At 36.6% G+C, this 14,464-nt stretch overlaps 1 protein-coding gene across 1 annotated transcript in view; it reads left to right on the top strand.

The window, feature by feature from the left end:
- The window catches only part of SATB2 (SATB homeobox 2), a 97,946-nt gene that overhangs the window by 27,337 nt on the left and 56,145 nt on the right, over positions 1-14,464 (top strand). Inside the window, exons 4-5 of the mRNA XM_053472264.1 lie at positions 5,850-5,976; positions 7,270-7,393. Of these exons, the coding sequence (XP_053328239.1) occupies positions 5,850-5,976; positions 7,270-7,393 (251 nt within the window). The remainder of the gene's footprint in view (positions 1-5,849; positions 5,977-7,269; positions 7,394-14,464) is intronic.

Genomic DNA, 14,464 nt, shown 5'->3' with positions numbered 1-14,464 from the left:
CCAAATTTATAGGGAGGTACCCCAAGAGACTTGCAGCTTTAATTGCTGCTAAAAGTGGCTCTACAAAGTATTGACTTGGGGTGAATAGTTATGCATGCTCGGGTTTTTTTGGGTTTCTTTGTCTTATTTTTTGTTTGTTTAACAATAAAAATATTTAGCATCTTCAAAGTAGTAGGCATGTTGTGTAAATCAAATGATAGAAACCCCCATTTTCATTCTGGGTGAAAAATAGGAAACATACCAAGGGGGTGAATACTTTGGCAAGGCACTGTAGACATGCCATCTACATAGACAAACATTGGCGGTAGAATGGTTTGCACTAAAGAGTTCAGTGACATTAAACTTGGCACTGCCGTAGGATGCCAGTCAGTTTGTGAAATATTTGTCCTGCTGGATCTGCGCTGGTCCACTGTAAGTGCTAATATTGTGAAGTGGAAGCATCTAGGAGTAACATCTCAGCCCAAAGTAGTAGACCATGCGCACTCACATAGTGCTTTTTCATGGTTTGTCCTATGCCCCTTTTAACCAGCAAAGGGTAGTGTTAATGCTACAGCATACAAAGACATTTTAGGCAACTATATGCTTCCAACTTTGTAGCACCAGTTTTGGGAAGGCACTATTTTAGCAAGACTGTGACCCTGTGCACAAAACGTGGTCCATAAAGACATGGTTTCATGAATTTGGTCTAATTGGGCTAAATTGCAAACCAAGCCTTCTTGTCCAAAATCAGTACATGAGCTTTCAAACACTCTTGTGGCTGAACGGGCCACAGACATACTCATGCCCAACAAGCTCATATAGGTGTAAAGGTCAGATGGTCACATACTTTTGGTAATATAGTGTTATTGTCATATTTTTGATAACTGTCAAAACAAGAAGACAAAGCAAAATTAAGGTTAATGCTGCAAGGACAGCAAAATATTAATGTTAAATTGGTGTTCATCCAATATGATTGCCTTTAGAGCTGATGAAATACTTCCATGCCTGAGTTCTGGGGTTTTCAGTGGTGAACCTATAAGAGTGAATACAATTACAAACAATGTAATATAGTATTTATTATTTATGAATTGTTGCCCACCTCTGTCTTGATACAAATGTTCAGAATCACATAAAAATCTTCAGTGTCCTCAGAGATGTCACTTGTAAATAAACAATACCAGTGTGCACAGGAATTTACAGAGGAAACAGAAGCTATCATCTCCATGTGATGTGTTTCTCCTTTAAATTTGGCGCTCTTCTTCAGGTTTAAAGACAAGAACCCTTAATACTACAAGACTCCTAAGAAATGCGTACTGTCAAGACTTCATTTGTCTAGAATGGTTAGAATAGTTGTGTAGCTAGATATGCAGGCCTGTAAATGTTTATTAGTCAATTATATCACCCTGCTTATCCTAATCCCATTTAACCAAGCTATTTTATAAATAGGTTTTATCCACGTGCTGCTCTTTCATATCAGAGCATGAGGACATTATCATCAAAATGACTTATTTTCTTGCAAAACTAATTTAACAGGAATATTTTAATTTGCTTCCCTGCTTTGTGGTCTGTCACTGTACATTATACATCACATGAGGGGATTTAAGATAGATTTATCCATTGCTTCAGGATAATGGGAAAAGAACATAAAATGTATCCTGTTTCTTGAATGCGTATTAAGAGACATATTTTGTCTGTATTTCTCTTATGGTGCACATTTAATTGATAGTTTGCCGAATATTGCACACATTGCACTGGAAATGACTTTTTGTAACCCCAAGCACTTCCAACTGAAAAGATACTGGGCAGGAAATACTTTAAAGGTTAATCTTATACAAGGTACAAAGGAGAACCTAGAGACATAGAACTTGGAAACAAAGTGGCTGTTTGCACAGGCATGATATATAGACCCATGGAGAAGTAGATGATCTTGATTATCAGCTAGTTGAAGAAGTAACTAAGATGCCTGTTAAATGTGAAGTTAATATTATGAAGTCCCCAGAGCCGTACACTAGGTGAGGTCTGACCAGTGATCTGAAAAGTGTTATAACCATCTGCCTCTTTCTGCTGCTAATACCTTTATCTGTACAACCCTGTTTGCTTCTTCTGACATTTTGTTGCATTGCCTGCTTACCTTCATAATTACTTCCAAGTTTCTGTGATCTGTTGTCACTGACCGCACAGCACCCTCAATTCTTATGTCTAAGAAGCATTATTGTAACATTTATCAATAACTACAACCTGAATGATCTTCCTGAAGTAAAACCTTGCTATCTCTGATCTTGCAAACCATTTGCACCCAGAAATGTTTTCTATTTAGATACTTTCCATTCATTTCATGACAAAAAAAACTTTTTGTTGAAGTGATACTACAATTGCTAACTTCCAGTCTTCTGGAGCTACTCCTGTCACTAGGGACCACTTGTTCTTCTCTACTCGTGCCGTTTCAAAATTGCTCAGAAAGGGCCCTTCCAACCTGCACTGGGCCAGTGTGAGATAGAGTGTGTGTAAGCATGAGTAGTGTGAGAGGGAGTGTGTGTTAGAATGATTGTGTACATGTGTGTTAGTGAGTATGAGTAAGTGTGACACTCACAAGCTGTTTGCAGACAAACGAGGTACTCACAAGGTGTTTGGGGCAAAGGTGGTACTGTGGGACATGTTGCTTGGTGAATTTGAGAGGCCCTGGGGCAATCTTCGCCCTGGGGCCCTGTGGTTTCTAGTTACTTGCCTGGCTCCTTTAATACCTTGGGTGCATAACATTGGGTCCCATAGATATATCTGTTTTTACTTTGGATATGTCAAGTAGAACGTATTCCTCTGTAAACACATGTTTTACATGTCTCACTATTTCTGTTTTCTAACTGAGTTCCCTTTCCGTTCGTCTACCTCTGTAAGGTATCTCACCTTGTTTTGACATCTCTGTCATTTCCACAACTAGCAGATAATCAAAGTCCTTTTCTTGTCTAGAGGGTCAATGTATCTATAGGAATAACCATTTCTTTCCAAATTTTAAAGTTACCCAAGCTGTTTCTCATCCTTACCTTGTACCACCGGGCTGACTTTTTATGGCAGTGCTTAAAAAGACCTGCTCCATTGACATTCGTTAGTCAGAGTGTCAGTGATTATAACTGAACTATTTTATTTTTTACTACAAGGTATGATAAGGAGTCAGGGTGTTTGTCTAGTAGATTGGAAAAAGTAGATTGGAGCTAGAATAAAAACACAAATACAAAATGCAGCTGTCTGAAAACATTATATTATGTAGTTTATTTTTGAAATTGCATTTTAAATTTGTTACTAGTAATTATTTGGTGGGATAGTACCATATTCATTATCTTTTTCTACACAGCAGGTGTGAGCCTAGAGTCCCTGGCACCTTTTTGGTGCCCCCTCATAGGTGTGTTTGGCTATATACGCCAAGAGCCAAAATTGTCGCACATCAACTGTTCTTTGATTTGGTTTGGCATATCGGCCAACACATACATGTAACTGGCAGTAAATATGTAGCCTAGGATTTGCAACTTAATAAATTAATTAATGACATAGGGAAAAAATATAATATCAAATTATATAAAATATAGGATTAATGTATTTCTAAAATAAACGTTCTATGGAGGCATTGCAGAAGTCTTCATATCTTGTTCTTAATATAAAGTTATTTGGAGCTAAATGTGGTGCAGTTTTTATAGAACAAGGGGGACAATAATTGATTAAAATAGCATATACAATGAATAAATAATGTTTTTTTAATAGCTAGGATCAGCACAGCTTTAAATAAACATTAAGTACATTGCATTGCATGTACCTGTTTAACAAGTGGAATATTATACAACATATTTGTCCAAATAAAATTAATTGTTGAACACATCATATTTAATAAAAATGATGTCAAGTTCATTACATAAGCAGATTAATTGGGGGGGTATTTTCAATATACCTCATATACATTCCCTTTACTTTGTTAATTGTAGTAAGAACTCAGTTTGTATTGTAATAACTTTTTCAAATAATTTTTGCTGGAATAAAGCTCTTGGTGTGCCTTAGTTTCAGGATCTACACACTACAGAGTAGGCTATTAATCCAAAACCAAAGGCAACCTAGAATTTCTAGAATAGTCTAGAACTACAAGCAGTGTCCAGCGGGACTAAAACTGCAGCAATTTGTATGTGCTAAGAAAATCCTTGGCATTTTAAACTCTATGTGCTCCCATTCATTTGTGTGTATATATATATATATATATATATATATATATATATATATATATAATTATTTGTTGTTTTAAGTTTACCCTCTACTATGTTCTCCCTAGATACCCTAATGTTTGGTGTTTTCTCTAGTTCATTTACTGTGTTCTGTTTTATTTATTTAGAAAAAAATCCTTCACCATTTCTGGTTTTGTACCTTAAAATGTTTTAATTATACCTTCTCTTTAAAATGGTTCACATATGCACCTTGAATATATATATATATATACACAATGTAAAAAAACAGCGTATTTCAGAGAATGCGGTGATACCTTTTTTATTGGACTAACATAATATTTAAATATGTTAGTCCAATAAAAAAGGTATCACTGCATTCTCTGAAATACTCTGTTTTTTGACATTGTATATATATATATATATATATATATATATATATATATATATACATATATATATATATATATATATATATATATATTAAAGGTACATATGTGAACCATTTTAAAGAGAAGGTATAATTAAAACATTTTAAGGTACAAAACCAGAAATGGTGAAGGATTTTTTTCTAAATAAATAAAACACAGAACACAGTGAATTAACTAGAGAAAACACCAAACATTAGGGTATCTAGGGAGATACCTGTTTTTTGACATCGTGTCTACTGGACTAATACGGCTTCACCCATTTACATATATATATATACACACACAGATGAATGTTAATGCACTTTAATAAATTTTAGCAGAAAATTGCACAGTTGCATAAACCTGTGGGAAATCTGTTAAATACAGTCCTAGCTTGCTCTTTAAAAAATGAACACTGCTTTTGTTTGTTTCAGAAGCAGTACTTTTAGATTGAATAATATGTTCTTTAAATATTTTTTTGTGTGGTTTTGACCAAAATTATAGAGACTTTCTATGTTCAGATGAATCAGATCTGGAGCTTTTCTTCTCTTTTGTATCTTTCTTTAAACTGTCCTGTAAATATCACTGGGGCCTTTAATTAAAGAGATTCCCGTATAATCCTCAGGTCTTCAAGTTCCATTTAAACGGTACCACTTTAGTGTGAGGTCTTTCTGAAATTTGTAATATAGGCTTAATAATTAATAAGCCACAGTAATTGTACCAGACTTCAGTAGTAATAATAGACTGCAAAGCTGACCACAAGTATGCTTTTTTTGAAAGCTGTATTTAATAAATGGAGTCACTTAACCAAACAGCACATATTCTGCTATTTTTCAGTCTGTAGTAACTTGTTTAAACTTAGAAATTCAAGCCAACACCCCTACCGTAGTTATAGTATAGACAATCCATGATTTAGTTAGCATTTGATGCAGTGATACCAACCAGGAATACCAGACATCAAAGGCTTCATTTTGGCTTTTCTGTTATACATTATTTAGAAACGTCCAGTTTTCTAATATATAAAAGTCAAGAAGGACAATGAGCCTTAAACATTAAAGGGGACACAAATAAAACTTGAATTTACAGAGCAGGTTGCTGTGTTGTATTACCTTTTGTTACCAGCAATTGAAAATGTGTACCTGCTTATACAGTAGGCATCTGCTTTCATCTGACTGCATGTACCCGATTTATAAACCTTGTTTGAGAATTTCTTAATGTACTGTGTCTTTACTATTTACTATTCTCTGATAATTTCCTCCTACAGGAATCATTAAGATTGGTCGCTGGAACCCACTTCCCCTCAGTTATGTGACAGATGCTCCAGATGTTACTGTCGCTGATATGTTACAAGATGTCTACCATGTGGTAACCCTAAAAATACAGTTACAGAGGTGGGCCAATTTCTTAATTGATCCAGATACCCTTTCGAATACACTGTTATAGAAAAATACAACAGGTTTAATTACAATAAATAAACGACTAAATGTATTATTGGATGCGTTTAACTTAAATCCACACATTGACATTGTTGTATTAATACTTACTGTCAGAAGATAGGTTATATAGATGTTTATGATGTCTTCTAAAGAGCCATCACATTTACTGAACAAGTTGTAAAATTGTATAAACTTTAAAAACCTCAGACATTTCTCCTGCAAATGAAGCTTGGAAGCATATGTTACTATATACCGTCTATAAATAAGTTATCACAAATGTCTAACAACTGTTTGCAACTTTGGGTCATTTTTTAACGAAATAGCCTGTGATGCCAAGAATATTTCAATGTGTATTTCATTGAAATATTCTGGTGTAAAAAATGAATGGGTGTTATTTTTATCTTATGTACATTTTTGATAGGTTTGTCTACTTCTTTAAGATTAACAAACCTCAGATCTTGCTTTCTTCAAACCATTCATAGAAGTCAAATGGTAGGGATGATTTAGATCTAGACATTAATAGGTCAGCTAACTACATTACCTAGACAGTGATACAAACGTATACCCTTTTCTTGGACCCCTTTACAACATTGCAAAAAATAATGTAGGTGATTTCTGACTAAAGAGCCTAGATCTACAGGAAAGCAGTATTTTTATTAGTAATGTACCCACAGCTTGGTAAAAAGATAACAACAACATTGGCTATTGCTACCAGCACTTTCAAACTCAGTACAGAATACTTAAGCCTTTTTTTCCACATTGTATGAATATCTAAAACATCTTACTGACCTACTTTGCAAAGCTATATGTGATAATGAATAAAAATTGTTCAAGAAATAAACAAAAAACGCACCAACAGTTAAACATATTCTAATAATAATAATAATAGGATACCCTTCCCAAGTCTCCCTTTTTTAGGTGTGACAAACTCTCTTGAGATTCAGATTTCAGCTTATACACCTGATGTACCTCTTGTTGGTGTTCAAACTTTTGAGATTTACAAGGCACTATAATGGATGTAGAAGCTTTGAAAATGTAGTTATAAATGAAATTCTCCAAAAAAGTGGTCTTGTACATGACTTACTTAAATAACTACTAATAGATAACTAAGTTGCATAAAAACTATTGATAAAACTCTGCCCTCACCCACAATCCCCAAAACGTTTAAAATGTTGGGAGGTATGTAAGTTAATAGGGAAACATATTTACTTGTGGCAGTGCTCTAAGTAACATGGTCCTTGTCTACAGTTGCTCGAAGCTTGAGGATCTGCCAGCAGAGCAATGGAATCATGCCACAGTCCGGAATGCATTACGGATGCTTCTTAAGGAAATGAATCAGAGTACCCTTGCTAAAGAATGCCCTCTCTCACAGGTTAGTGCCATATACAACCATAGTCATGCATTGACTTCAGAGGCACTTGCAACGATGAAAATTATGGCCATACCTCAACACACACACAAATATTTTATTGTTTGTTATCATACTCGTGATCAAAGTACACTGTGAATGACAGGTGGCATTGATATCAGGAAAAAAAGTAATTGTACCAAAGTAGTATTTAATGTATTTGTATGAAAACAATATTTTGAACGTGGCCACTATTTCAATGGAAGCTTTATGAGGATGTCTGCATAATATGACCTTTTGGTTTCTTTTTATATTAGCAGCTTCTGCATGGGTCTCATCGAGCAATTTTATTTGCACATTTGCTTACAAAAAGAAATACACAGCCATGTGTGTCAAACGTTATATGTCCCAATAGGTTAATATGTTATTGTCAACTGCAGATTGGAATGTTGCCTCACAGGAGTAAAGGCTGTGGGGGAAGATACTGTTGATTAACACCTCCTGCTGCTGGGGTCTACTGCAGATTATGGCAAAACAATGTTAGCAAGACAACTGATTGAGAACGGTTAATAGGCTTTTTGAACAAATGTTGAGCTCTTAAAATTGTTGCTTTAAAGAAAATGTATTGTAGCCTTTTTGTCTTGTCCAGTTTAATAGAGGAGGCACATAGCAGCCCCTCAACATGCACAGAAACAAACCAGTCATTGTGTAACTGCTGCCAAAAGTCTTTGACATGTGCCCAGTGGTTACATGTGGTAGTTAGGTAAAATTAAAAGAAACTTTCAGTGGTGATTCAAAATTATTGGATCAGAAATTTCCATCCCATAGCATTTTCCCTCTTTCACAGAGACTTTTCTTAATATTTAATCTCACACTCTTACTATATTCAGTAACAATGGTTGCTTTAATTCCCAAAACAAAATCTAGAAACATAGAATGTAATGGCACATAAGAACCATTCAGCCAATCTAGTCTGCCCTAGTCTGTAAAGACTAGATTCTTTGTAGTTTTGTACCTATCCCATTCATGTTTAAATTCCCCATTAGCCATTATTAGCCTCTACCACTTCTGATAGTTTTATCTACCACTCTCTCATTAAAGCAAAAGTTCTGTACATTATATCTATACTTCTGACCTTCTAGTTTTAGGTTATGCCTTCTTGTTATAACATTTTTCCTCCTTAAATTGTTTTAATATGTATTTTAGTTTGAGTTATTTGTTTAAATTCAGCTTTCCTTCATGAATTGTGTACCACCTGCCGGAACTCATTAATAAACTAACCTTATTAGTATCTACCTATACTTTGGCACTGAAGAAGTCAATGTGACTACAGGTTAAATTTGAGTGCCACAAATAATTATTGGTCATATTTCCAGCAGCTCTAAAGCTGACATCAAGTCATAGACTCTTTAAAGGTGACCTCTAAATAGGCAATTTATCATCTCCCTTGAGACTTCTGCTGAAGGCATCTGCTACGTTCAGCCTGTAGTTCTGATAATGAACTCTGCTTAACAGAAGCAAAGAACACAAAGAAGCAGCTCATAACACAGTAACATGGGATTCTTTTCACACATGCACAGAGTGCAGAGCCAAGCCATAAACAGGCAGTGTATCATCTTCACATTGTTTCAAATTACAGAGCGTACGTAACCTTATACAGCTCATGAAATTGTGTTGTTTTCCCCACCAGTGTCTGGGGCAAATTCCATATATTTGTTGTAAATGTTTGCTAGATCTTGTGGTTTTAGAGATTGTAGGAATGAAGGAAAACACCTGTATTGTCTTAACTATTCTTTGCTATTAGCTGTGTTGTATCAGTTATTCTTAAGGCACTTTTCACTCCTTTTGCATTCAACGGTTTAAACATCCACCCTAACCAATCATTTGGTCCTATATCAGGCCAGATGATAGACTGATGCAGCATTAAATGGGGGGGGGTATATGCCTTTGGGAGCAGAAAAAATGTGGTGTCATTTCAATTAATATTAAGAACGGTTATTATTGCTATGTATTGTTTTACATAGTGCTATTATATTCATCAGCACTGTACAAGGGGTAAACTGGACATGACAAGTAGTATATAACATAACATTAGACAGAAACAATAGAAGAGGAGGGCCCTGCTCAAAGGAGCTTACAAAGGAGATTACTAGCTCATGATGGATTTAGAGGGGCGAGACAGATGTGAGGGAGACCAGCTAAAACAGGGTTACAATAGTCAAGGCGGGAGATAATGAGGGCATGGACCTTAATGCCTTAGTGTCCTTGTGTTAGGAAGGGACAAATGTGGGCAATGTTTTTAAGATGGAGACAGCAGATTTTTGAGACAGATTGGATTTGGGGGGTGAATAAGAGTTAAGGGTGACACAAAGGTAGCCCGCGTGAGGGAACGGGTAGATGATTGCACGATTGATATTAAGAGAAACTGTTGAGGTTAGCATGGGAAGGAGGGACGATGAGAAGTTCGGTTTTGGAGATATTGAGCTTTAGGAAACATGCAGATATCCAGTTAGAGACAGAGGAAGGGAAGTAGTTACAGAATCTAAGAGGGAGCGCTATCAGGAGGGCATAGGTTTGCTAAGGGAGGTAGGATAAAGTGAGAACAGAAGGGGTCTTGCAACTGAGCCTTGGGGTACAACTGAGAGAGAAAGGGGATACACTAAAGGTACAATCATAAAGGTATGATGTGAACCAGGAGAGAGCAGTGACATGGAGACCAACATTGCAAAGAGTTTGAGGATGGTCCAAATCAGATTTAGCATAGAGTAGTGACCCTTGGATTTAGCAGTGGGTAGGTCATTAATAACTTCAGTGACAAGATGAAAAAAAGTTCAGTGTATGGGTACTGAGTCAGAGGGAGGGCAAGGGCAAGAAGGGGACTGACCAGATTGAAGCATGTGGCAAAGTCAGAAGTAGTAAGATTAGTGGAAGGGGTAGTTATGATAGGGAGGGAGTGAGATAAGGGGTTGAAGTAGGTTTACTTAACAAAGATAAGAGTGGGTAATAGGAATGTAGCATGAATTTATAGTGGAAACATAGAATGAGACTTCCGCCAACTACATTTAGCAGTGCATGAACAACATCAAAATCCTGGTTAAGGAACGAAATAAAGGTAGCATATTCTCTAAAGGTAATTTTCCACATATTTGCCAATGGATGAATAACTTGTATGGTGAAAGAAGACGTACACATGCTTAGTCTACTACATTAATAACAAAAGGAGAATCAGTATTAAAATCACACCTCCAAAATAACATACATGAATTGATATATATAAATATAAACATTGCAGCCTCATTTAAAGATCGAAAGATATGGTGAATGGAGATACATTAGCCAAGTGTTTTGGGGCTAGATTGCGCGTGCTAAAGATAGCTCCTCTTGTCATCTTTGGCCAGAGCTTACTAGGTCTCTAGCTAAGGCAAACCTCCTGGTCTGAATGGTACCAGTCCTGCTCTGTCATATTTACAGGTAGTATTTAGGACATTTTTAGATGTTGTTAGCAGTGTTTCATTGAGTACAGCCAGTTTTCAGTTTACCTGTCTGAATGGGTGACCTTTTTCCTGGTGAACTAATCTAGTGTGGGGGATCTTCAGTTGTAAGGTTGCAAGGTTGAGTTTAGATCCCAATGTTGTTGAATAGATTAGGGAGTGGCAATGCGTAGTCAATGGCATATATTCAGAGCAAGGTCTTGATACCAGTGGGATACCTCAGGGATCTATACTTGGACCCATTTGCTTTAATATTTTTATTAGTGATATTGCAGAAAGGCTTGATGGTAAGGTATGTCTTTTTGCTGACGACAAAAATTTGCAACAGGGTTGATTTTCCTGGAGGGACAAGCCAAATGGCAAATGATTTAGGTAAACTGGAAGAATGGTCAGAGCGGCAACTGGCATTTAATATGGATAAATGCAAAGTAATGCATCTAGGGCATAAAAACCCAAGGACAGAGTATAGAATATTTGAAACTGTCCTAACCTTAACGTGCGAGGAAAGGGATTTAGAGGTAATTATTTCTGAGGATTTAAAGGTAGGTAGACAATGCAGTAGAGCAGCAGGATGCTTGGTTGTATAGTGAGAGATATTACCAGTAGAAAGAGAGGAGTGCTCATGCCGTTGTACTGATCACTGGTGAGACCTCACTTGGAGGATATAGATATGTTGGAGAAAGTTCAGAGAAGGGCTACTAAAATGGTTAATGGATTACAGGATAAAATGTACCAGGAGGGTTTAAGGATCTTAACATATATAGCCTGGAAGAAAGACGTGACGGGGATATAATTATTTAAATACTTAAAGGGAATCAACATGATAAAGGAAGAGAGTTTATTTAAAATGAGAAATACTACCAAAACAAGAGTCATAAGCTAGAGGGGCAAAGGTTTAAAGGTAACATCAGTAAATATTACTTTACAGAAAGGGTAGTGGATGCATGGAATAGCCTTCCAGCAGAAGTGGTAGATCATGATACAGTAAAGACATTTATGCAAGCATTGGATAGGCATAAAGCCAAGCTAGATATAGGATAAGGCCAGGTACTAAGGAAAGTACTCAGAGGGTGGGCAGACTGGATGGGCCTAATGGTTCTTATCTGCTGTCACTTTCTAATTTTCTATGACAGGGAACTGGTGAGTGGCTGTACTATATATTAGAGTTCCTCAGTTTTTCCAGCAGTGAAGGAGTTAACCCTAGACTGGTCTATATAATTTATGGTCTCCTTTCCTCATTCTGGAACTAAAAACCATTTTGAATATGTCGATTTTATTTTAACTTTCCCAGCTGTATTTATTGCACGTTATAAAGATTAAATGATAAAAAAAATAGAATCAGTAGGAGCGTTTAAATTTCCTTGTGGCCAGCAGATGGCTTTAGGAATGGAACAAGTTAAAAAGCCTTCTCCGTTGCACGGATTTCAGCACAGGTGCTAATGACATGTTCCTATAAGTGATATTAATTTTCCTTATTAGTTAAAGCGTTGTACTTGGGGTAGTGGCACGTACGTTCCCAGGCTCTTGGCTGTGTGGTCTTGTTGCAGTTGGAAACAGAACTGAAACATCTGAAAGGAATTAATAAGATTATTCATGCTGAGACATCTAATGTTACCTTTTATATTTTGCTTCCCAAATTACTATTGTTGTCTTCCATTGTCTTTAATGTGTATTTACTAGTATATGTCTAGGTTCCTTTACAACAATCATCCACAAAGCCCTAGGTCCTCAATTTATAGCTCTGGAAAGGGGCCATTTCCCCCAGAAAAAGCCAGCTTAAAAAAAACCTCAGTAAAATATTTTTTGGTCTAATTATGTATGTTTAATGCTTCCAGTGCCAACCTAATATGTGATACATGGTTGCCAGGGCAGACCACAGGAGCCCACCGAATATCTGATACACGGTGGCAACTTTCTGTTGCATAGTGGAGGCTGCTGAGCCTCTCTCCTGAATCACTCTTGGACAAAACCCAATATGGCTGCTTGTTGCCATGGTAATTGATGCAGGAGGAGGTTAGAGTAGTCCTAAACTGTGTTATATTGTATACTGGCCATATGTGAAAAAGTAATTGGCCCCTTAATTAATTAAATCAACCAATCAACCAATTAATCAGATGTAATTGATAATTGGATTCAATTTCACCAGACACACCCAGGCATGATTAGTGCCAGCCCTGTTGTATCTACACATCAATTAAATAGAATCTGTCTACGTGACGTAGACTAAAATGTCTTAAAAAGCAGCACAGGCTAAAGAAATTCAACACTGGAAAGGGTTACAAAGACATTTCTAAGACTTCAGTGAACCACGGTGAGGGTCATTATCTACAAATGGAAAAAACTGAAACAGTAGTGAACCATCCCAGGAGTGGACAGTCTACCAAAGGTCCTAAAATATTGCATTATTAACATCACATCCAGGAGGTTGCAAAATAACCCAGACTAACATGTATAGAACTGTGGGTTGCCTCAGTTGCCACAGTTAAGGTCATTGTTTACATTTCCACAATAAGAAAGAGACTGTGCAAAATGGCTGCCATGGGAGAGTTACAAGTCAAAAATTTACATTGGGGTACTATTATGTGGCCTGATAAGCAGAACTTATTACATCTTACAGCTTTCCTCAATAAGAACCTCATACGAACAGTAAAACACTTTGGTGATAGTATGATGGTCTGGGCCTGCTTTGCTGCTTCAGTACCTGGGGGACTTGCCATAATTTATGGAACTATGAACCACAAATGTCCGGCCGTGAGTTCATGAACTAAAGCTCAAGCACAGTTGGGTTATGCAGCAGGATAATGATACAAGCAAGTCTGAATAGCTCAAAAGAAACGAAATAAAGGTTTCAGAGTTGCCTAGCCAAAGCCTTGCGTTGAATCTGATAGAGATGCTGTGGCAATTCATGCTTGAAAACCCTCCAATGTGGCTGATTTAAAACAAGAAGGGTAGGCCATAATTCCTCCAGAGCAAGACTTGTTGATTGTTAGTGCAAATATTTGATTGCAATTGTTGCCATCAAGGGTGGCACAAACAGTTATTAGGTTTAGGGGCAATTAGAGAAAATATGAAACATTTAAACATGACAAATAAGCAAAAATCCAAGAACTATGGAAGGGTGTAAATACTTTTTCACGGCACTGTGATTAGATGCATAGTTTCCCCCAAACAAGTTTAATAGCTTAATTTGTCAGGAAATATATATACATATATTTCCCTAGGTGAAGTGACACCTAAGTCTTACTATACCAAAACTACAAAAATTGCCCCTTTCAAAGAGGAAAAATATGCTTTGACCCGTAGCACTTAACATGGCTTACTTTGTCCATGTTTCGGGATATTTGTTAAAGGGACACCCTGAGCCATTGTATGCATACATAGCTGTGGGATCCCTTAAATTGACTTCTGCAGAATCCCCTATATGCATTTGATGTACAGAAGACCTCTGGACAAGTGATACGGGGAGCTGCAGTTTCTCCCTTAGGTAAGTTCTATTTTTGTAACCTTTTAAAGAATACATATTAAAGTACTCGAAGTATGTTAATATGCAATCTACTTTGTGAGATAATCAGGGACATTGAATTGCTCATTTGAAACAAAGCTG

Source organism: Spea bombifrons, chromosome 7 (genome assembly GCF_027358695.1).
Source record: "Spea bombifrons isolate aSpeBom1 chromosome 7, aSpeBom1.2.pri, whole genome shotgun sequence".
NCBI lineage: Eukaryota > Metazoa > Chordata > Amphibia > Anura > Pelobatidae > Spea > Spea bombifrons.
The sequence above is the reverse complement of the archived record's forward strand: the minus strand, read 5'-3'. Positions and strand labels throughout refer to the sequence as shown.